The 22,811-nt window shown below is 46.0% G+C and overlaps 1 protein-coding gene and 1 pseudogene across 1 annotated transcript in view; both read left to right on the top strand.

Annotated features, from left to right (window-relative positions):
- The first annotated feature begins 4,895 nt into the window (after positions 1–4,895).
- LOC116217618 (uncharacterized) lies at positions 4,896–10,302 on the top strand (annotated as a pseudogene).
- A 9,056-nt stretch (positions 10,303–19,358) lies between these two features.
- ROR2 (ROR family WNT receptor 2) overlaps positions 19,359–22,811 on the top strand; it is a 145,776-nt gene continuing 142,323 nt past the window's right edge. The window contains exon 1 of the mRNA XM_085213447.1: positions 19,359–19,643. Within this exon, the coding sequence (XP_085069573.1) occupies positions 19,571–19,643 (73 nt within the window). The 5' untranslated portion in view covers positions 19,359–19,570. The remainder of the gene's footprint in view (positions 19,644–22,811) is intronic.

Genomic DNA, 22,811 nt, shown 5'->3' with positions numbered 1-22,811 from the left:
AAGTCTGAAACCCTATTTAGCGTGTTACAAATGACATACTTAAGTAATCAGTACTGCTACTAGAAACTTCTAGAATAAAATATTCAGACTGACAGCTGGGTGGATTAACAGTCTTTATATGATAGCAACGGTCCCTTCACATTTTCTCTCTTTATGTGTGATGGGCTTATGTGGCAAGGCGGTAACAGGAGTCTGTGGGTGGCCTGTGCAGTGCTCATGTGATAGCAGAACAGCCAGAGCTGAGCCGTGAGTGAGTGCGGAGAGTGCTCTGAGAGGGCTGAGTTAAGGAAAGAAATGCAGCTGGGAAGGAGGTCTGGGCAGCGTGAGAGAAGTGGCCCTACAGGCGCCCAGTCAGTGCAGGAGGTGCTCTATGTGCAGAGCAGCAGCTCCCTGCAGCCCAGCAGAGGCCCGTGGTGGTGCAGGCTGTCCCCTGCAGCCCGCGGAAACCGCCCGGAGCAGATCTCCCCGCGCAGCCACGGAGAAGCTCCCGGCGCCGCAGCGGATGCGGCCTGGGGTAGACACCGCACGCGCATACCGTCGGGCCGGAGCCGAGGCCCGAGGAGAGCGGCCCGCGGTGCGGCGGGAGGGCCTGGGGAGCTGCCGCCCCTCGGGACCGCGTTGAAAGCTGGGCTCCGCGTAGGGAGCCGTGCTGGGGCGGTGCCAGGGGAGCTGCAGCCCGTGGGAAGCCCACTGCGGTCCGTTCAGGAACGACGGTCTCCGTAGGAGGGACCCACGTGGAGCAGGTGCAGCGAGTGACCGTTGGATGGCAGAGATGTCGCATTATGAACTGACCACAACCCTCCTTCCTCGTTCCCCTATGCTGCTTGGAGGGAGGGGAAAGGAGAATTTGGACGGGACATCTCCCGTAGGTATTTGTAGTTTGCTTTTAGTTTCTCACAATTCCAACCCACTTATCAGTGCTTGTTGCTCTCATTTTAAGGCCAGCTTCAAGCAGTACTCAATGCTGTAAATACAAGTAATGCTGATGAGACCCAAGACCTTTGGAACAATAAAACTCATTTTTCTCTTTTTAGTTCTAGTAGACGGTGTCTTCTGTACAGGGGGCCTTTTCTATTTTTGTTAGGCATGGTTCTGAGCTGCTATATGTCTATGATTTGGTCAGGCATCTCTGAGCAATCCCAGAGGCTGTGCTGTCTCAAGCCTTGGAGGATTTCAAGCCCTGGCTGGACAAAGCCTTGAGCATCTTCATCCTTCTCTGCAGCTACGGTCCCACAGAGATTCTGTGATAACACTACCATTAATGCTAGACCATGCTGCTTTTAGTAACTGAGAATATCTTTCTGGATGACTTGAAATGTACTGAAGTTAAGGCCTGCGCCCCATTATAGAAGGATTTAGACATTTATATACTTTTGACAACATTGCTAAAAATGCTTGTGCAATGCTACAAACTGGATAATAACTTGAAAATGTTAAATGCCTCATACTAGACATTAAATATTTAAAAATATGTCCACTTTCAAAGTGTGCTTTGGACACCTTGAAAGCAGAAGCATTTCTGGAACTTGAGTATTTCAGTGAATTTACAGATACAACAGTATTTATTTGTCTTTATTATTCCGGCAGATAAGTGAGTTAATTACAGTTCTTAATATATGTCACCTGCAATCTTTCTTTCAGGTAGTCACCTATATTTTTGCAAATAACAAGCAGAGGCTGTCAAGTTCAGCTGAGATAATTTGTAGGTTTGGATCTGAATTCAAATTTTAGATCCCAAATTATTGTCTATTGTCTGTATTAAGATAATAAGCAATTTAGTTTAGTTAATTAATCAGCAAATGTAATAACCTACTAAATCAACTTTCTCAGCTAGATATCAGGAGATATCTATTGCATTCTTAGTAAATAAGATGCAACTCAGAAGTAGCATGTTCTCATTAAAAATCTGCATGTTTCTGAAGCAGTCTTTCATAAGAGGCAGTCTGATTTTGTCAGATCTATGATCTTTCTGTCTTTTTTGTTTACCTACATCTGACACAAAACTACTCTTTAGGAAGAGTTCCTCTGCATGAACATGCATGAATTGCATTGCAAATTGCAATTTGGGGGGACTTCAATTATCCAGATATTTGCTGGACGACCAACATGGCCAGGCATGCACGGTCCAGACGGTTCTTGCAGTGCATTGAAGACAACTTTCTGATACAGGTGGTGGAGGAACCGACGCGGGGAGGGGTGTTACTGGACCTTATTCTCACCAACAGAGATGGACTTGTTAAGGAAGTAAAGGTTGGGGGCAGTTTGGGTTGTAGTGATCACAAGATGGTGGAGTTCAAGATCCTGAGTGGAAAAAGCAAAGCAATAAGTAGGATTGCTACCCTGGACTTTAGGAGAGCCAACTTCGATCTCTTCCGGGACCTACTTGGAGCTATCCCGTGGGCTCGGGTGTTAGAAGGTAAGGGGACCTCTGAGAGCTGGTCAGCATTTAAACAGCTCTTCTTCCAAGCTCAGGATCGGTGCATCCCTGTGAGCAAGAAATCGGGAAAAGGTGGCAGGAGACCTTTGTGGATGAGCAAGGAGCTCATGCGCAAGCTCAAAGGAAAGAAGAAGGTCCATGAAATGTGGAAAAAGGGTCTGACCACTTGGGAAGAATATAGGAATGTAGTCAGGGCCTGCAGAGATGCAATGAGGAAGGCTAAAGCCCGTCTGGAATTGAATCTAGCTAAAGCGATAAAGGATAATAAAAAAGGCTTCTTCAAGTATGTTAACAGCAAAAGGAAAACTAGAGAGAATGTGGGCCCCTTACTAAGTGAGGGGGGGGTTCTCGTAACGGGGGATGCTGAGAAGGCAGAGATACTGAATGCCTTCTTTACTTCCGTCTTCAGTGAAAAGGCTCTCCCGCAGGAATCCCACACCCTGGAGGTTAGGGAGAGGGTCTGGGGAATGGGAGACTTCCCTTTAGTCAGGAAAGAGGACGTGCATGAGCCCCTAGGCAGTACTAAGGTCCACAAGTCCATGGGACCTGATGGGGTGCATCCACGTGTGCTGAGGGAGCTGGCGGAGGTCATTGCTGAACCGCTCTCCATCATTTTTGAGAGGTCTTGGACAACAGGGGAGGTCCCTGAAGACTGGAGGATAGCCAATGTCACTCCGGTCTTCAAAAAGGGCAAGAAGGAAGATCCGGGTAATTATAGGCCTGTCAGCCTCACCTCTGTCCCTGGAAAGGTGATGGAACAGCTTGTGCTGGATACCATCTCCAGACAGGAGACAGTGGGAGAAAAGGAGGTTATCAGGAGTAGTCAGCATGGGTTCACCAAGGGGAGGTCGTGCTCGACCAACTTGGTGGCCTTCTATGATGCTGTCACATGCTGGGTGGATGGGGGAAGAGCGGTAGATGTAATCTACCTTGATTTTAGAAAGGCATTTGATACTGTCTCCCACGACATCCTTATAACAAAGCTGAGGAAGTGTGAGATAGACGAGTGGACAGTGAGGTGGGTTGAGAACTGGCTGACTGGCAGAGCGCAGAGGGTCGTCGTTGGTGGTGCAGAGTCTGGCTGGAGACCTGTAACAAGTGGTGTCCCCCAGGGGTCTGTGCTGGGTCCGGTCTTGTTCAACATCTTCATCAATGACCTTGATGAGGGGATAGTGGCCACCCTCAGCAAGTTTGCTGATGATACGAAGTTGGGAGGATTGGCTGACACGCCTGAAGGCTGTGCTGCCATTCAGCGAGACCTGGACAGGCTGGAGAGCTGGGCAGTAAGAAACCGGATGAGGTTCAACAAAAGCAAGTGTAGGGTCTTACACCTAGGGAGGAATAATTGCATGCACCAATACAGGCTGGGGGATGAGCTGCTGGAGAGGAGCACTGCAGAGAGGGATCTGGGCGTCCTGGTGGACGACAGGTTGGCCATGAGCCAGCAGTGTGCCCTCGTGGCCAAAAAGGCCAATGGCATCCTGCAGTGCATTAAGAAGAGCGTGTCCAGCAGGTCGAGGGAGGTGATCCTCCCCCTCTACTCTACCCTGGTAAGGCCTCATCTGGAGTACTGTGTCCAGTTCTGGGCTCCCCAGTTCAAAAAAGACAGGGATCTCTTGGAAAGAGTCCAGCGGAGGGCCACAAAGATGGTGAAGGGCCTGGAGCATCTCCCCTATGAAGAAAGGCTAAGTGAACTGGGTCTGTTTAGCCTTGAGAAAAGAGAAAAACTGAGAGGGGACCTGATCCAGGTTTATAAACATCTGAGGTGTGGCGGCCATAGCGGTGAGGCCAGTCTCTTTTCAGTGGTACGTGGAGACAGGACGAGGGGAAACGGACATAAGCTGCAGCACAGGAAGTTTTGCACGAATGTGCGTAAGAACTTCTTCACGGTGAGGGTGACGGAGCACTGGAACAGGCTGCCCAGGGAGGTTGTGGAGTCTCCTTCTCTGGAGATATTCAAGTCTCGCCTGGATGCCTACTTGTGCGACCTGGTGTAGGGAACCTGCTTTGGCAGGGGGGTTGGTCTCGATGATCTCTAGAGGTCCCTTCCAACCCCTACAATTCTGTGATTCTGTGATTCTGTGATTCTGTAATTGAAAAAAGTGAACATTCTTCTACCACAACTATGGAGAACCTTTCATGCTGTTAAATCTTCAATGCTGCCACTATGGTTTCTGTTCCAGGTAGCTGCTCCACCTTCTTCTCAGCTCTCCCCAGCCCAACCCACAATTGTGAAGTCCCCCTCAGCAGGCCTCCTGTAGGGCCTTCTGCAGGAAGGTGAGTTTGGTACTGAAACACTGTTCCTCTTGTCACCCCAACTGCCTGCTCTGCTTGGCTGGATGTCCAAAGGAAGGGTTTCCTCCACACACCATGCAACTGATGCTAAGTGGAGCAAGTGGGTGCACAACAATGGGCTTTACTAGGAAACCCTGGTCATCCCGCAATCTTGGAAGTGATCATGGATGGGCCTGAAGACAAAGATTCTGGAATATCACCAGAGGAGGAGGTGATGTGTGCTGAAGAGGCCCTGCTGTATAATAAACTGTCAGAGAATGAGAAGCAGTATGCCTTGTTCACTGATGGGTCCTGTCACATTGTGGGAAAGCATTGTGGGTCAGAGACATAACCAGGAAACTCCCTAAGCTGGTTAGGTCATCTGACTACTTTCCGTTACTTGTGGTTCAGGTGGGCAGTGATGAAATTGATCAGAGAAGACTATGAACAATGAAAAAAGATTTCAGGGGTTTAGGGCGTTTAGTTCAAGGAGCAGGAACTTAAGTGATCTTCTGCTCTATACCTTCAGGGGCAGTAAGGGACAGTGAGCAGGACTGGAAAGCAATAATAATAATGAATAATTGGCTCAAAGGCTGGTGTTGAACTGGAAACTTTGGGTTCTTTGATCACGGGGCAGTTTACTCGGTCCCTGACCTGTTGTCTGTCTGTGGAACCACCTATCTCAAAGCAACGATAACTAGTGCAGGAGCTAGCGAGGGTTATTGAAAGAGCTTTAAAATAGCTACGAAGGGGGAAGAGGACAAAACAGGCCTCTCAAGAGATGAACCTAGAGGAATGTTTCTTCACCTGGGGGTGAGGCAAATGACTCGACTGAAGTGCATCTATACCAATGCATGCAGCATGAGCAACAAGCAGGAAGAGTTTGAAGCGATTGTGAGTCAGGCTAATTATGACCTTGTTGCTATCACCGAAACATGGTGGGAACACTCCCATGAATGGAGTGCAAAAATAGATGGCTACAAGCTCTTCAGAAGGGATAGATGAGGCAAGAAGGGTGGTGGTGTGGCCCTTTATATTAAGAACTGCTTCGATGCTGAAGAGCTTGCTGTTGGAAATGACAGAGTGGAGTGTCTATGGATAAGGATTAGGGGGAAGGCCTGTAAGGGCGACATCTTGGTGGGGGTCTGTTATAGACCACCTAATCAGGATGAAGAGTTGGATGAGGCATTCTGTGAGCAGCTTGCAGATTGGCTTGGCTTGGCTTGGCTTGGATTGGATTGGATTGGATTGGCTTTGCTTGGCCTTGCTTGTCTTGTCTTCTCTTGGCTTGGTTTGGCTTGGCTTGGTTTGGCTTGGTTTGGCTTGGCTTGGCTTGGCTTGGCTTGGCTTGGATTGGATTGTCTTGTCTTGTCTTGTCTTGACTTGTCTTGACTTGTCTTGGCTTAGCTTGGCTTGGCTTGGTTTGGCTTGGCTTGGCTTGGCTTTGCTTGGCTTGGTTTGGATTGGCCAGGCTTTGTTTGGATTGGCTTGGCTTCACTTGGCTTGGCATGGTTTGGATTGGATTGCATTGTCTTGGCTTGGCTTGGTTTAGCTTTGGTTAGTTTGGCCTGGCTTGGCTTGGCTTGGCTTGGCTCGGTTTGGCTTGGCTTGGCATGGTTTGGATTGGATTGGATTGCATTGTCTTGTCTTGGCCTGGTTTAGCTTTGCTTAGTTTGGCCTGGCTTAGCTTTGCTTTGTAATTTGGCTTGGTTTGGCTTGGCTTGGCTTGGCTTGGCCTGCCTTTGCCTGCCTTGGCTTGGCTTGGCTTGGCCTCGCTTGGCTTAGTTTGGCTTGGCTTGGCTTGGATTAGATTGGATTGTCTTAGCTTGGCCTGACTTGGATTGGATTGGCTTGGCTTGGCTTATTTTGTTTTGGCTTGGATTGGATTGGCTTATCTTGACCTGACGTGGCTTGGCTTGGCTTTGCTTGGCCTAGCTTTGATTGCATTGTCTTGTCTTGGCTTGGTTTAGATTGAATTGGCTTGGCTTGGCTTGGTTTGACTTGGATTTGATTGGCTTTGGCTTGTCATGGATTAATTTATCTTAGTTTGGCTTGGCTTGGCTTGGCTTGTCTCAGCTTGACTCAACTTGGCTCAAACTGACTCAGCTTGGCCTGGCTTGGCTCAAATTGACTGAGTTTAGCCTGGCTTGGCTCAGATTAGCCTGTCTTGGCTCAGCTTGGCTTGGCTTTGCTCAAATTGGCTCAGCCTGGCCTGGCTTGGCTCAACTTGGCCTGGTTTGGCCTGGCTTGGCTCAGCTTGGCTCAGCTTGGCCCAGCTTGGCCTGATTTGGCTCAGCGTGACTCAAATTTGCCTAGCTTGGCTCAGCTTGGCCTGGCTTGGCCCAACTTGGCCCAGCTTGGCCCAGCTTGGCCTGGCTTGGCCCAACTTGGCCCAGCTTGGCCCGGCTTGGCTCAGCTTGGCATGGCTTGGCTCAACTTCACTGAGTTTGGCCTGGCTTCGTCTCTCATCTGGTTTGGCTCAAATTGGCCTGGCGTGGCTCAGCTTGGCCTGATTTGGCCTGGCTTGGCTCAGCTTGGCCTGGCTTGGCTCAAATGGGCTCAGCTTGGCCTGGCTTGTCCTGGCTTGGCTCAACTTGGCCTGGTTTGGTCTGGCTTGGCTCAGCTTGGCTCAAATTGGCTCAGCTTGGCCTGAAATGACTTGACTTGGCCTGGCTTTACTCAGCTTGGCCTGGTTTGGCCTGGTTTGACCCAGATTGTCTCAGCTTGGCTCAATTTGACCCAACTTGGCCTGGCTTCACTCAGTTTGGCCTGGTTTGGCCTGGTTTGGCTCAGCTTGGCCTGGTTTGGCCTGGTTTGGCTCAGCTTGGCTTGGCTTGGCTCAGCTTGGCTCAACTTGGCCTGGCTTCACTCAGCTTGGCCTGGCTTGGCTGAACTTGACCTGGTTTGGTTGAACTTGGCCTGGCTTGGCCTGGCTTGGCTCACTTTAGCCCAGTTTGCTCACTTTGGCCTAGTTTGACTTGGCCAACTCTCCCCTCCCCTCAGGCCACCCAAGGTAGCCGATCCCTTCTGAAGCTGTTTGTGATTTGCCTTCTGGCCAGCCTCATCACCACGGCCATCAGCATTCTCAGCGTCTCCCTCGTTTACACCAAGATTGGAGGCCTCGTTAACGAGATGAGAGTTAATGAGATGAGTGTTAACGAGGTGCTTGTATGGAGCAGCATTGTCAAGTCCGGGTGTGGACATTCGTTTTCAGTTCCTGAATTATTTGAGTCAATCTGAGGTGGGGAAGGGGAAGAGGAAGAGGAAGGGGAAATGGAAGAAAGAAGAGGGAGAGGGAGAGGGAGAGGGAAGGGGAATGGGAAGAGCAAGGGGAAGGGGAAATGGAAGAAGAAGGAAGAGGGAGAGGGAAAGAGGAAGGGGAATGGGAAGGGAGGGGGGAAGGGGAAGGGGAAATGGAAGAAGGGAGAGGGGAAGGGGAAATGGAAGAAGGAAGAGGGAGAGGGAGAGGGAATGGGAAGGGAGAGGGAAAAGGGAGAAGGGGGAATAGGGGATGGGGGAAGGGAAAGGGAAAGGGAAAGGAAAAGGAAAAGGAAAAGGAAAAGGAAAAGGAAAAGGAAAAGGAAAAGGAAAAGGAAAAGGAAAAGGAAAAGGAAAAGGAAAAGGAAAAGGAGTGCATTCACCCCCAACCCTCCAGTCCCAAAAATACCCCGGCAGCAAAATCCAATGGGTGATGTACAGATCCAACTCTGAGTATTACCCTGACCCAGAAGGGCAGGAATTTGGGGAAAGCCTCCACCAGAAGCAATCCCAAATGAGCGTGTCCATATTAAGGATCAAACCCGACAGACTCCGTGTTCCTCATTGGCATTTCAATGCCAGTGAACACGACTACATGCTGCAAGTAAGTGGCACTGCTTCGTTTTTTTTCCTCACTCTTTCTTTTTCTCTTTTTCCCCTTCAAGGCAATCCTCGCAATCTCTCTAAAATCGCGCGGGACTCGTCTTCCCCCACCCTAAAAAGTGTTCTCCGTGCGGGAACGAAAGGAGGAAATGTTGTATGGGACAGCGTGGATCGGCGTGGTCACCAATGAGAAAGTCACCACTTTCAAGGCGTTTGAAGACCAGGTGTTTTTTTCCCTCACAATGCCATGCATTGGATCAAGAATTTTGGGGAGGGGGATTTGGTGATCCTCCTTTTCTTCGGGAGCCACAAAGAGGTGAAAACTTTGGACGTGGACGAGGCTTTTTTCAGCATGCCGGAAGATATCGCGGCTCAGGCGCTGCAGATTTGGTCCTGGAAGGTGAAATTGGTGCTGGTTCGGTCATTTTAGAGTGTTCTATGGGTTAATTAGAGTGTTTTGGATGGAGGTTGGTCCTGGAAGGTTAAAACTGCTGTGGTTGCATCCCCCTACCATGATGTGTTGAGCTTCTACATTGTTATATATGGAAGTTGAGTCCTGGAAGGTGAAAAGTGAGGTGGTTGCATCCCTCTACCTTATTCTGTTGGGGATCTATTGAGATTCATAGGGAGGTTGCGTCCTGGAAAGGAAAAAATAGGAAATTTGGATCCTGGAAGATACAAAGCTTCTGACTGGCTCCCTCTGATTGTTTCTTTGTTTCCTGGCAGCCGACTGGTGGAGTGAAATTCATCCAAACATTTCAGAAGGTTTCGGAGGATCAAACTGTGAACTGCCTTCTAATTTGGGCCAATTAGTACACAGCGTTAATTACAAGCAGTCTGAAGATAGTCAAGTTTGGCAGTATTTTTATGACTTCAGAGATAATTAACATACTGGACCTTAATTAGAATTGTTAAGGTCATTAAGGTGGGAGTTGAGACCCTATGGCCCTGCCAGGACCTCTAGCTTAATTAGGCTTGGAGATTTCCCCTTAATTACCCTTCCAGGACCTTAATTAGCATCCTAAAGTCATTAAGGTTGGAGATGAGAACCTAATTAACCTTCTAGGACCTTAATTAATCCCTAAGGTCATTAAGATTGGAGAAGAGCCCTAATCACCCTTCCAGGACCCTAGTTAGCCCCGTAGCTTAATTAGGCTCAGAAATTTCCCCCTAATTACTGTGGAAAGTGAAAGTGGTGTTTCTGCACTGAACATTGAAAAGGGCAATTGATCTAAAGAATTAAGCTGTAACATATCCTTAGAAATAGCTGATGTGGAAAGTAAGAATAGTATATACATATTAGTAGCATATTTTAGAAACATAGTTACCGAATTACCTAACAAATTCTTTCTCACAAAGCTGCAATAGATTTTAAATGTTCTAAACAACGTGGGTACAGTATTCTGAGCTAGGAAACATATTGTAAGGTTGTTCATTCGACTGGCAGAAGCAAAATACGTGTAACAAACTTTCGAGGAGTCAGGGCCTTTACACAAAGCAGAACTGTCCCACTTTGTGTGAATGTTAGGATGCCACAGGCAGTCTCCAAGATACTCCCCTCTATCCTCCTTCCTAGCTTATCTCTATATAAGGACAGATGAATGACCAGAACAATGACCCAGTGTAAAAGGGGCAGAAGTGTTAGGGAGGGTAATTAAACAATTAAGAGTCTATGTTTATGTTTATGTTGTAAAACAGACATCCAAAAGTTACGACCAAATGTTTGTTAAGAAAGCAATTGTTAGAAGGCAATTAACCAATGAAGATATTTGTGTCTGGGCAGCAAAGATTTGTGTTTACTTGGTATTTGTATGATTAGTGAAGCATTGCGAAAGAGTGTGAACCTGCAATACTCAGCCAGAGGGGAACCAGGGCAGAAAGAGAGAAGTGTCGGGCAATAGGGGATAAAAGATGGAACACTGTTTTCTCGGGGCTCTCCTGCTTGCAGGAGGCCCGCCACTGCAATTGCGAAAATTGCAATCTGCTTTATCAGAGAAACCGTCCTAGAAAATTATTTGGATTTTTCCAACAATTTGGGAGCTCGTCCAGGATAATTATTGCCTCTTTGGGGGCCTGGACAGGATAGGTGCACCCAGCTGATTTCGGCAGTCCTGTCTGGGTGGTGAGGTGACTGCTTGGGACGGCCGATAAGAAACCGAGACTGTTACATAAAGGACAGGCTCTGTGAAAGCCAAGGGGCAGGTGGGTACAGTATTGACCCCCACAGACCCGGTAACTTCGTGCATGGACCAAGGAAAGGGAATTTAATTCTTGCCTTGGGGGTCGGTGGAGACTCAGGTGAATCTCGGGAGGGAGCTGTTGGTGTGCGGTACCCTGTGCACTTGATGAAGTGCCAGCAGTGCACCCCTTTTAATCCGAGAATCGGAGTGTGGTAACCTGCGAGCTGGGGAGTTCGCAGCAGCAATCCAGAGGGATAAGGAATAGGAGTTTCTAAGAACAGGGGAAAAGGGTCCCCAGATTTGTGCCTAGAGATAGCCCCTTGGGAAAGAAGCTTCAGAATTGGAAAATAATCTCAAAACTAGGGAAAAGATGTATAAATACTGTATACAGACATAGCCTAGAGAGCCACTACAGGGAGAATCATTATTTTGACCAAAATAGGGGTCTGATGAAGATTGGGCCTGTCAGACTTTGTACTTATATGTAAACAGTAAGACTCCTTTTTCTGAAACAGAATTGGCTTATGTTGCTTAATGGGTGCAAGAAGTAAGAAGTTCCTCACAAGAAGGAGTCGAAGTTCAAAAGAAAAATGAAAGAGAAACAGAAAGATCATAAATGGGATCCCTTAGATAACTTTCCCCTCTTCAATTTCTAAAGCAATGTAAGCATCAGTGACCTCTTCAGAGAAGGGGAGTGACCGTGCTGCTGATCCCGTGCAGGGTCCTGGAGAGAGGATACGCTCTCGATTGATGAGGGAGTTGGAGCAATGTGAATAGGACCTGAGGAGTTATCCTTTCTCTAACACTAACCTTACTAATACTTGACTTTATCCTTTTAGGGCAGTCTCCTTAGGTCAAAGGGAACTAGGGTATGCTAATGCCTGCTCTTTTTACTAGCAGAAAAGTTAGTAGGTTCAAGAAATGCTCCTTAATTGAGGATCCTATAAGTGCAGCAGAACAATTAGGTCAATTTCTAGGGTGTAATTTCTACTCATGAATAGAAATGATGTTTATCATTGATATGTTGTTTATTGGAGAAGGAAGTGGGCACCTATGCAAGTGTGGGAAATGAATACAGAGGGAAGGTTGGGCCCTGGAGGGAGGCAGAGAGAGGAAGGATCCTGAGGATAAATTGTACTGATTATTGTCACTGTCTTTGTGATTGTTAAATGTTTATATCGTGAAAGTGTTATGTTATGTTATGTTATGTTATGTTATGTTATGTTATGTTATGTTATGTTATGTTATGTCATGTACGAGGCTGTTATGGAACAGAGGGTGTCTAAAGTGATATGAGAAGACCCCCTAGGTTGTATTTTGGCTTATTGGAGAAACATTGCTGGTGAGCCAGGGGGAATATTGAATAAGAAACCAGGAACGTAAATGGAGTAATGGCACCAGTTCTATAATTGAGTACCCTAATCATGAGACCAAGTGCTGGGTGTTCGTGGGTGTTGAAGAACTGTATTGTTTAATTTGTGGATTTTGAAGGCAGTGGAAGAAACTGTCTTGATGCTGTATGGAAGGGTACAGGTAGTGGAATAGGACCCCATAAGGACCCCATAAGACCCCATCAGCCCCCTGGTGGCAATCAATGGAATTGCAGCATCCCACAGAACTCCATTGTGCCCCCTGGTGGACATTGCAGCTCTTTCTGGGGTCCTATGAGGTTCTAAAGGGTCCTATGGGGTTTTATGGGGTCCTTATGGGGTTCATTATGGGCTGCGACGCCATTTATGGCCACCAGGAGTCTTTATGGCTGAGCAATGAGAAGCCGGGGCAGAGCAGATGTTGGTCAGGTTGAGCTCCTCCTGCTGCATTCTGAAGATGACAGGTCTAGAGATGATTTGCACAGCAAGCTTGTAGGCTGGGAACCAGGAATGGACATGGTAGGAGGAGAGAGGCGTTAAAGCATCGAAATGCATCAAAAAGCCCGGAAAAGCATCACAAAGCCACAGCCAGTGGGTATGAGCAAAGTGAGGTGGTGGGTGGTGTGTTTCAGCAGTGGTGACAGCAACAGTGGGATCATCTCCACTATTTTTTTTATTAGTACAGCATGCAGGCTCTTGTTTACTGCTGGCAAAAATGCATAGCTAATGGTGGTGCCCATGCTGAAAAATAGCATTTTTAGCTGAGAATTTGCTCTATCAAATAGTGTTCCGGTGCTCTTTGCATTTGTTGTAGCTTCCATGGAAACAGTGGAAGCATTATTTTTATGGTGACTTATGTATATACCCATTGTACAAAGTCCGTATTCTAGCTCTTGCTCTTGCTCACAAAGGATCTTCCTCAACAAGGCAAACTGTAGCTTTCACGTTCAGCCTCTTTGGTGGCAGTTCTGTTAAAAATATATATATTCAATTTTTTTCCCCTTACTTTGCAACAGAAGGAGTGATTTCTTATAGTTCAGTCATTTCACCAGGATTCATTTATTTTATAGTTCTATTTCTAGTGCCATATGTTGCTCAGAAGCAGTCTGCTCCATCCACATTCATTTCTGTTTGAGCAGCTCTGTGCACTGTATGTCACTATAAAATAATTTCTGCTGATTTCTTTCATGCTCTTTCAACAATCACAATTATCTTTGCCATCTTTTCCCTCTTTTTGTTGAACTAAAAGCTATAAAATGTAGAAATGCCAAGTTTAAGTACACCACCTTCGTATGTTTTATATTAAAAACTAAATAGGGGCTTTTTGGCCAAATCAGTTTATGCCTTCCTGTCTAACTTAACTGCTATAAATATTAAGTACTTCGAACCAACCACACAGTGAAATAATGTTATCTTCCATTGTCTTTATTTTTCCTATTACCCATAACTTGCAGACAAAGTGCTGTTCATACTTTCCCCAGTCATCCTTGGTGTTCCCAAGGGGCTTCAACAATAAGTTGGAAATGAGCTGCTCTTTTTTCCCTGCTTCCTATTTTTCTTGTTTCTGTTGATTGCTGGCACTGCTTGCTGGTCTGTCCTGACAAAGGACAGTTTTGCTCAGGAACTAACTTCTGTCTGGCCAGCATTGCATAATGTTAACTGTTGCGCAAGGCAACAAATGGCACATGCTGAGATCTTTTAGATGAACTCTTATCCACAAAAATGGTACTGGTACTGGTACTGATACTGGTGCCTCAAAGTCTGTGCAATAGCTCTGAGAATCTGAGTCTAATTTAAGCGTGCTATTTAATTTAATTACAGATCTGTTGTAAGAAGTTGACTGCTGTTGTTATGGTAGCTTAGGAAAGGAAGAAGTCAAGAAGCATTCAACTAAGATGCTCTCTTGAGAGGCAGGTAAACACTTGCAATGCACAGCAGCTGATATTACACAAGTCACGTAAAATCTTTGGTGCAGCAGTTCCCAAACAATATAGGAACAAAAGCAGGTTTTCTGTCCCATTTTATATGAGTGATGTTACAGTTGTTGTGGGACAATGGTAGTGGCTGATCTAGTAATCCCTTCCGGACTTTTTAATCAAAGTGAAGAAAACAGACTAACTGTGAACTAGAGATGTTCATCTCTGTATGTGGAGCCTCAGATTAGCCAGAAATTGGGTTGCGTGAATCAACTTCAAACCCTGAAGTGAATATGGTGCCACTGAACTGGCTGACCAGATGAAAACAATCAAATTCCCTAAAAGTGGAAAACAAAAAAAAAACAGTCCTTCAGTCCCTTTTCTTCTACATATTTAACACATGGAGTTAAGACCGTTTCATTCAGGAGAGTTGTATAGATGTCAAAGGTTGTATAAATACATCTAGGTAAGGGAGAAATATACATAGGTAACATTTATGTACTTGTAGAATTTGAAGATCACAACTGTACAGATTAGATGTGATAATTAGGTACTTAAAAATCCACTTCAGTAAAAACAAAGAAGATGGACAGAAAAGATGTAGGCTGGATTTTTTTTATTTATTTATATAGTGAACTGCTGTTTGAATCATTCCAGTTCCAGTGGAAGAGAACAAGATGAGGTAAAGAGTACCCTTAAATGACAAGGAATTTCCTACTTTTCAGTTTTGGTAAACTTTGTGTTTATGGGACTGGTACACAAAGAGAAAGCAAAACAAAAGGAAAAAGTTCTATGCAATGAGTAGTGGTCCTGCAAGGTCAAAACCACTGCACAACTGATTCAGACACAGTGCAAGTTTGTGATTATATATAAAAAAGTATATGTTAAAGTAATTTTACTGGCTACCTCTATACCTTTTAATAGAAGAGAACTTTAATTAATGATCTGCATGGGACTTTGGGATCCAGTTGTTGTTTTCTCTCCTGCTGACAAGCCTTACAAATCTCTCTGGGGTGAAAAGGATTTATGTAGTCATTAAAATGTTTTAGAATTCTTTGTAGTCATATCTTCCTTAGCTTTTTCTCAGTCTGAAGTCTTTACCTATGCTGTCTGTTAATTTTGTGCATGTGTGTTAAGCAGTTATATTTGTGCTGGTGTACTTATGCAAGTTCATGTCATTCTCACCTTCTTACTCAGTAAGCACACAGCACTGTGAATGTGGTTGAATAAATGATTGGTTTAGGGCATCACAGGTATTTTAAAATTCATCAGTGAGCTGAATTTACTTTTCACAAGTCTGAAGTTCAGAATGTGGCTAGGAGAAAGGGAAAATGTGGCAGATGTTCTTCCTCAAAGTATTACAGACCAAAGGAAGAACACTTGGGAATGTGTACTGAAAGCCAGCAGCACTCAGATGCTCTGTGCCATCAAATACAGCAATTCTGAATGAATTTTGCTTGTATACATGTTTACATTACTGTTTCTGTGTTATCTTTGAAGTCCTTCGCATGGTAGCTCTCACTCTTTTATGTGTATGCCATATGTGCCCCTGAGTGTGAGGGGAGATGAGGAAAGGAGAGAAATTTCACTCTATCACATGACAGATCCCTGGTGCAGAGCTGCAATATATTTTGCTTGGCTCCTCTAGACCAAGTTTGTTGTTTGTCAGGGCTTTGTGTTTCCAAGGGCAGAGGAGTTGCAAGAAATCTCATGCCCATGGCACACGCAGAAACAGCTTGTGCTGTTTGCTTATAGCCTCTCCAGATTTTGCCTCTTTCTCAAGTATATCCATCTATGTTTTTAAAAGCCAAGTCAGTCCTTGATGCACTTTTGACAAGTTGCAAGGACATGTTTCCCATCTGGAGAACTCTTCAGTGCACTTGGGAACAGAATATACAAGTTCTGGTTCCTCTTTTTTGTGGCCCTGAATCCTGGTGTGCTGGTATTGAAGACGGTCTGTCTGACCCTTTCAGTTTCTGCTTTTATGACTGAGAGAACTAGAAAGTCTGAAGGCACTGTGTGTTGCTCACACCCTCAGGTGAGTATGATTTTACTGGACAGATAAAATGCAATTCATCCAAGCTCTGTCAGGGATTTCCAAGCCAGCTCAGGCAGAGATCTAGCTTTCCCTGTTGCTCTCAACTTCACCTATCAGGCATGCACCATATGGCCATGCAAACAAATACATGCACAGCTTTTTCTTTGTCAAACAGCGACAAAACGGTTTGGGGCCAGATGCTACAGAACGTAAATGAGCACTCTGGTGGCTTATGTGAGGGGCATGAACCAATACAGAAGAAATGTGCAGTTGTCCATCTTTCTCCTTCTGCTGTACATTTTTCCTCACAATACAAAGCAAGAATTCATACTGTGGTTTTCTCCCTGTAATGACATCACCTCAGTTCTGCCAAGTGATTCTCCCTGCAACTGTGAAATATGAAATGACAATTTTTGTGGTCAGTGACAAAATCACTTGTGGCTGTGAAGGAGACTAACTCTCAACATCTAATTGGCTGTAGTCACTTAACAATAAGAATAATATAATAATCATTCACAGCTGAAATTTCTATCAAATCCTAATGTGTTCTGAAATGCAGAATTATTTGTATCTATATCCTAATTATTTTTGTAAGATTTTTATTTTTTGAGAGCATGAGAGAAAAAAAGCAAAATATTGTCTTTCAAAGATTTTGTTAAATACAGCTGATTTGTGCGAGCAGTTTTCCCTGGTTTGGAAGGTAAGAAACCCAGCTGAACAAGCATGAGCTTCAGAACACAGACTCAGACCTGGAAAGTTTTTGGAGGTAACTGATTAACTGATTAAATTTTACTGTAAAAGTCACAGCACTGCTCTGGTTCAGTGTCTTGGACATGTTGGCACTGAGCTCATTTATTACCTTGCACTAGAGAATGAATCCCATTACCACAAAGTGTCATCGCTTGTCATCACAGCCAAACAGCAGCACTGTCAGGATTTGGGATAAAAAAATTAGGGAAAGGAGAAGGAAGAAATACCTTCACCTGCAGGTCTAGTTAGGGTTGTTTGCCCTCCATCTGTTTAATCTGGGCTTCATGTGACATGTGGTGATGCAGTCTTACTCATCTTTCCTGAGACAGAGGCTTTGTTGGCCTCTGTGGCTGATATTTATTAATAGGAAAAAGTTAAGAAAAAGTCATCTGGATACCTACAAATCCCTTAGATACGATCAGGAATACACAAAGCTTAGGAACTGAGTTTGGAGGAAGAATTGAGATAACGTCACAGATGTATACAGAATAAAATGTATTTACTAAATAGATACACTAACCTCAGGGGAACTTCATAGGTTCCTTTAGCTGGTTTTCAAAAACCATGTAGTAGTGGTAGGTAAGTCTCATTCACCTGGACTTGATTTAAACTCCTGATAGACCTCCACAAAATGTTACAGGTTAAGATGAAGCTAATTCACACGTACACTGCAAGAAGAATGAGGAAGTGGCAGAAGAGAGGAAAAGGAGAAATACTGACTTTGAGAATATTAAGTGGAAGGATTCCCTTAGCTGTTGATCTCTGATACTAACTACAGATTTGTTTATTTTGAGATAAACCTTCAGGCATGTTATCAATATGCAGGCAAATGTTTTTTGCTGACACAGCTTTTCTTGATAGAAGATGGGGTAGGGTATCTTAAAGAAAGAACTGATATTGATAATCTGAGATACAAAATAAAATAAAAGAAGTGGGAAAGACTGGCACTTGGCATTTTGATGCAGTTCTCAGCTGTTAGGAATGCACTGGAACCAACAAAGAAAGAGACATCACAGGATGTCAGCAGAAAGGTTGTAACCATCAGGGTATATCCTACTCAGCACAGAAAGGAAAGTGCTGTGGAAGAGACAGCATCTCCAGTACTATTCAGAGCTCCACCACCACTTCAGAAAGAGATCAAACTGCCAAAAATACAGGAAGCACGAGAAGAGGGTGGGAGTGGGACTGGGGAGTGCAGTTATCACTTTAGAGGAAATTTGAAAATTTAAGCTTTATTAGTGTAGCAAAATAAAATTGGAGGGGTGTTTGTGGTCACTTCATACAACAGAAAGGGGGAAGATATGTGACCGAAAAGGTTAACAGTGACATTAGAAGTAACGGCTATGAACAGAATGAATTTGGGCTGGCCACTGGAGTAGCTATCTGGCTACTGAAGAGGAAAGGTCTGGAGTAGTCTTCTAGTCACAAGAGTGGAACTTATTTGAAAAAAGAACAAAGACTTCAGTACTCTTAAATTTGGCTTCGTATGTTTATGAAAGGGATTATAAAATGTGTTGTTGTGATGGCAAAGGACTGAGTTCAGCCATCCCACATTCCTTCCAAAGGGGGATCGGGACCTCCCTTCATTATCCTTAGGTGCCAGAGGGATTTTTAAGATCGAACTGGAGAGCTGAGAGGGAAGAAACAAGATGCAAGAAGAAAAGACTATTTTGTAGCCTGTGTTTGCAATCAGTAAATATAATGTAATTTAAGTGAATAGCACTTAAGTTAGTGAATATTTAAGGCTTGACTTGGGAGAGGCATCAAAATAGTTTTGTATACATTCAGCATTGTTAATCATCAAATCCTTAGAATCAAAGTTTGAAGAGGTGGGAATACTGTATTTCTGAAGTCTTCCAATTCAGTTATAGCTTTAAAAATATGGTAAACTAAGAGGTGACCAGTGTTCAAGTTTGTGGTACTGTTAGCAGATCCCTACTAGTGGTTCTGCACTATCTTAGTGTGCTGGTTTCTTTGAGCTGCAAAAATATAAACTAAAAAGGATTTCGAAAGCACACTTGAGTCACACAGAGTCCTTATTTCCGGTAACAAAGCACGGCTGAGGCGTCTGGAAGCTTTTCTGGGAGCAGAACAGCTTTCTGCCCACGAGCAGTAAGCACAATCACTTTTGACGCCTCAACAGAGCAGCGGCGGCCTCAGACGGGCATGCTAGGTCCGCGCTCCCGCCGCGGCCGTCGTGGGGCCTTTCCTTCGGTGTTTTGCGGGTGCAGAAAGGAGTTGACTTTTGCAGCGAGGGGGAGGCGGCAGTCCGGAGGCGTAGCGCTGCTGTCCGCCGCCTTCCTCTTACCTCCCCAGGTTAATTTTCTCGCTGGAGACTCCTAGCGAGTCGAGGGCCGCCCCGCCTCCGAGGAGCCCACCCCTCCAGCCGCTGCCGCGGGAGGTGCTCCCCCAGCAGAGGGTGCCGGAGGGCCGGACCGCCACCCCTCGGTGCCTCTCCCCTCCCCTTCCCTCCCCTGTGTCGGATTTGTCCCCGGTGACGTTGGGATGCTGGGGAAGGCGGAGGAGGAGGAGGGGAAAGGAGTGCGGTTTCCCCCGCCCCCCAGTCAGAGAGAGTCCGTTAGCAGGAGAACCGAGCTGGGGTGGCGGTGCCAGGCCGGCAGCATACGCCGCACCTCCCCGCTTGGGGAGCCGGGGCCAACCGCACCGCTCCTCGCCGCACCGCATCGCTCCTCACCGCACTACGCCGCGCCGCTTCGCCCGCAGGCACCAGCAGTGATCGCAGAATGGTCCCTGCGGCTGCTCTACGTCTCCTGGCCCTGCTGGCCGCCGCAGTGCTCCTCCGCCTCCGCGCCGCAGGTAAGGGGTGACCGCCGGGGACGCGGGAACGGAGGCTGCTGCTGTCGCTTTCGGGGGGATTCAGCGGGAGAAGGGAGGCGGGAGATGCTGCTTTCTCTTTCAGGAAAGTTGTGCGTCCCGTTTGAGGCTGATGGAGCGCCAGCATCCCAAGTTGATGCTGAATACTGCTTTTCTCTCTGTTCCCTCTTTTTTCTCTTTTTTTTTTAAACTTTATTTATTTATTTATTTATTTATTTATTTATTTATTTATTTATTTATTTCAAACAACAGGGCGGGCAGGAGATGAAGGCAGGTCGGGGAGGGATCACGGACACCGCACCTTCCCGGGGGCGCCCAGCAGTCCGTTCCGTGTTGCGCCCCGACTGGGGCCGCGCACCGGGGCCGGCTGGAGGCGGGCGGTGGGAGGGGGAGAGAAGGAGAAAACAAAGGAAAAGTTCGGGGTTTTGTTATTGCCGAGGGTGGGTTAGAGAGGAGTGGAACCTCCTCCTTCCCTTCGCCCGCCCTCTTGCCTTCCCCTCGGAGCGGTTATAATAATGTGTTATTATTTGGGCCGTTGAGTGTTGCCAGAACCTCACCGGGAACCGGGGGGGTGAGGTGGATTAAAGCAGGCGAGGGGCCGCTGCCGTCCACACAGACGATGAAGGCTCCGGGCCTCTGAGCGCCGCAGTGTCCCGTTCCCGACAGTACCCGAGGGTCCGCCCGTGGGCTGCGGAGCAGTGCGCCTCAGGCATTCCGCTGACCGGCCCCCGCGGTGGTGTGGGGTCGGTGCTGGTTCGGCCGAGAAAGCGCAGCGATGAGCGGGGGACCATAAGAGGTCCCTTGAAAAACGCCGCATAACTACTTCTTTTCTCTTTTCTCTTTTTTTTTCTTCTCTTTTCTCTCTCTCTTTTTTTTTTTTCCTTCTCTTTTCTTCTTTTCCTAACCATTTTTTCCTTCCCATTTTTCCTTCCCATTTCTCCTCCTCCTCTCCTCTCAACTTTTTTCCCCCTCCTTCCATGTACGCTACAGACGTGCGGCGCTTTCGGAGCAGAAGGGGGAGGAGGTTTAACGTTTTCATTTTCCCCGGAATGTGAAATGCAGCGGGGAGGTCGGGGTGTTGGACACGGCTCTTTGATCTCCCTTAACACCGCTCTCTGGAGAGCTGTCCCCTCCCCTCCGCAACACTGCCCACAAACCCTTCCCGGGAACCGCGGGAGGTGGCGCGGAGGTGCCGCTCCGTGCCGGGCTGGGGCCGGGCGCTCTCCCGATCGCTGCTGAGCTGCACTGAAGTGCGAGAGGAGGGCGATGATGTCTTTGAGGAGTAACAGCGATGCTACAGATTAGAGGGGACTTGTTAATCAATTGCATGTTTGAAAGGGCTTTTCTTCCCTTTGTTGCTCTCGCTAATCCATTTACCTCCCTCCGGGAGGTGACAGATGCCGATATTTCCTGTTGCTCAGAGCCGGGTCCCAGGTCTTGCCATTTGTTGCATTGCCCTGAAGGGAGCGGGTCAGCAGAAGGCTCGAGGTCCATGGGGAGCGCGTTAACTCTAGCAGGTTTGGGGTCAGATCCCATCGCGTTTATTTTTTTCTGATGCCTTTACCGCCTCTCTAGGAGGGACGATAGGGGGGAACATCAATTTGCGGGGCCCCGCACAGCTTCCTGTGCCGCCCCGTCCCCGGGTGTGCGCGCATCGGAAAGACTGCAGCTCTGGGAGCGGCCGGGAGCGGGCCGCGCAGCGAAACTCCACGCGGCACCGCTTAGGGGAGGGAATGTGCCATGGACTTTTTTTTTTTTTTTTTTTAAATTGCTATTTTTTTCCCTCCTCTACGATGTGTTCGAGAGCCCATAGTGTCAACAATAAATACTCGTGGACTTCTACTGCTTATCTCTCTTCTTCTGCTTAATTAGGTTTAGCTCAACAGTAAACAGGCTATGTTAATTTACGTTTCATTTCATTGTTTATTTTTGAAAATGTTATCTCGGGCTTTGAAACAGGACCAGAAGAGAAGGGTGTCAGTGTGGTGGAACTGTGGGTGTGCACTATGGAATATGACCTGAGGTTCACTTTAATTGTTCCATCTCCTTACTGTTAAATAGGAAAAGATGTTTATCCAACCCAAAGGTAATGCTCACATGGCTTGCAGAGTACACTGAACATTGTGTTTGAAAATGTATACATAAATTCTGTCAACAAAAATCTGGGAATGAAAACAAAATGATAGTACTATGCTGTGATTTTGCAAGCCCCATGTTTTGTAAACTTCTCCCTAACATTGCAGTGAAAAAAAGTCTTATTTCTTAGAGTACAGTGTTAGTGCAGAAATGAATGAAGTATCAGTTCATTGTGAAATATTCTAAATGCCTGACTACAAAAAGCTGTCTTTTTGTAATGAGTTTTTAAAGTTGCGTAGAATTCAGCTGTAGCCCCCTCCTGATGTTAATAAAGGAGATTCAGCTCTGGGAAGTGTAGTTGGATCACCTGGTAGAAGTACATACTGCTTTGAGCATAAGAAATCTTAGCATCACTTTTAGTAATGACATTGACTGCATGGACAGTGTTTAGGTCAAACTTTTATTGGCCTTTTTCTTGCATTCATTAAATCGTTAAGTAATTTAGTGGTGAAGTTTATCCTCGGGTCAAAGCTTCCCTCTGAATATCTTTTCCCCTTGTACTTCTTTAGATAATGTTACGCATTTGTAATGGAATTGCTGTTTTATCCTCAATCTCTTTTCTGCTGTAAATAGCATAGAAATGCAAGATGTGGGGAGAAAAGGACCTGGCCGACCAGGCAAATTAATCCTATTAACTAGCTTCCAGTTTGCAAGAAAGCTGATCTTTTCTAAACTCACTGCACTTTGTGTAAGGTGAGAATTCGTTCCAGAATTGTCATTGGAATGCGAATATATTTGACCACCAATTAGGAATCAGTGGCCTTAGCCCATTCACAGAAGAGAATGAGACTGAAATCGAGTAACAAATACTCCATTATTTATTTTTTTATAGCTGTGCGCATTTTTGTGTAGTGAGCTTGTGGCCTTCTTACAGTTTACCTTCAGACCTTAAATTCATGTATTGTATTTAATACAAATGTCACCTAGAAACTGTTGTCATCTTAAATTTTTAACTGTACGTTTGACCCAGATAATTTTTTTTTTCAGAGCCTTAAAAAAAAAAAAACAAACAAA

This window comes from Meleagris gallopavo, chromosome Z (assembly GCF_905368555.1).
Source record: "Meleagris gallopavo chromosome Z, MGAL_WU_HG_1.1, whole genome shotgun sequence".
Lineage (NCBI taxonomy): Eukaryota > Metazoa > Chordata > Aves > Galliformes > Phasianidae > Meleagris > Meleagris gallopavo.
Note: the sequence above shows the minus strand (reverse complement) of the source record. Positions and strands in the feature narration are given on the sequence as shown.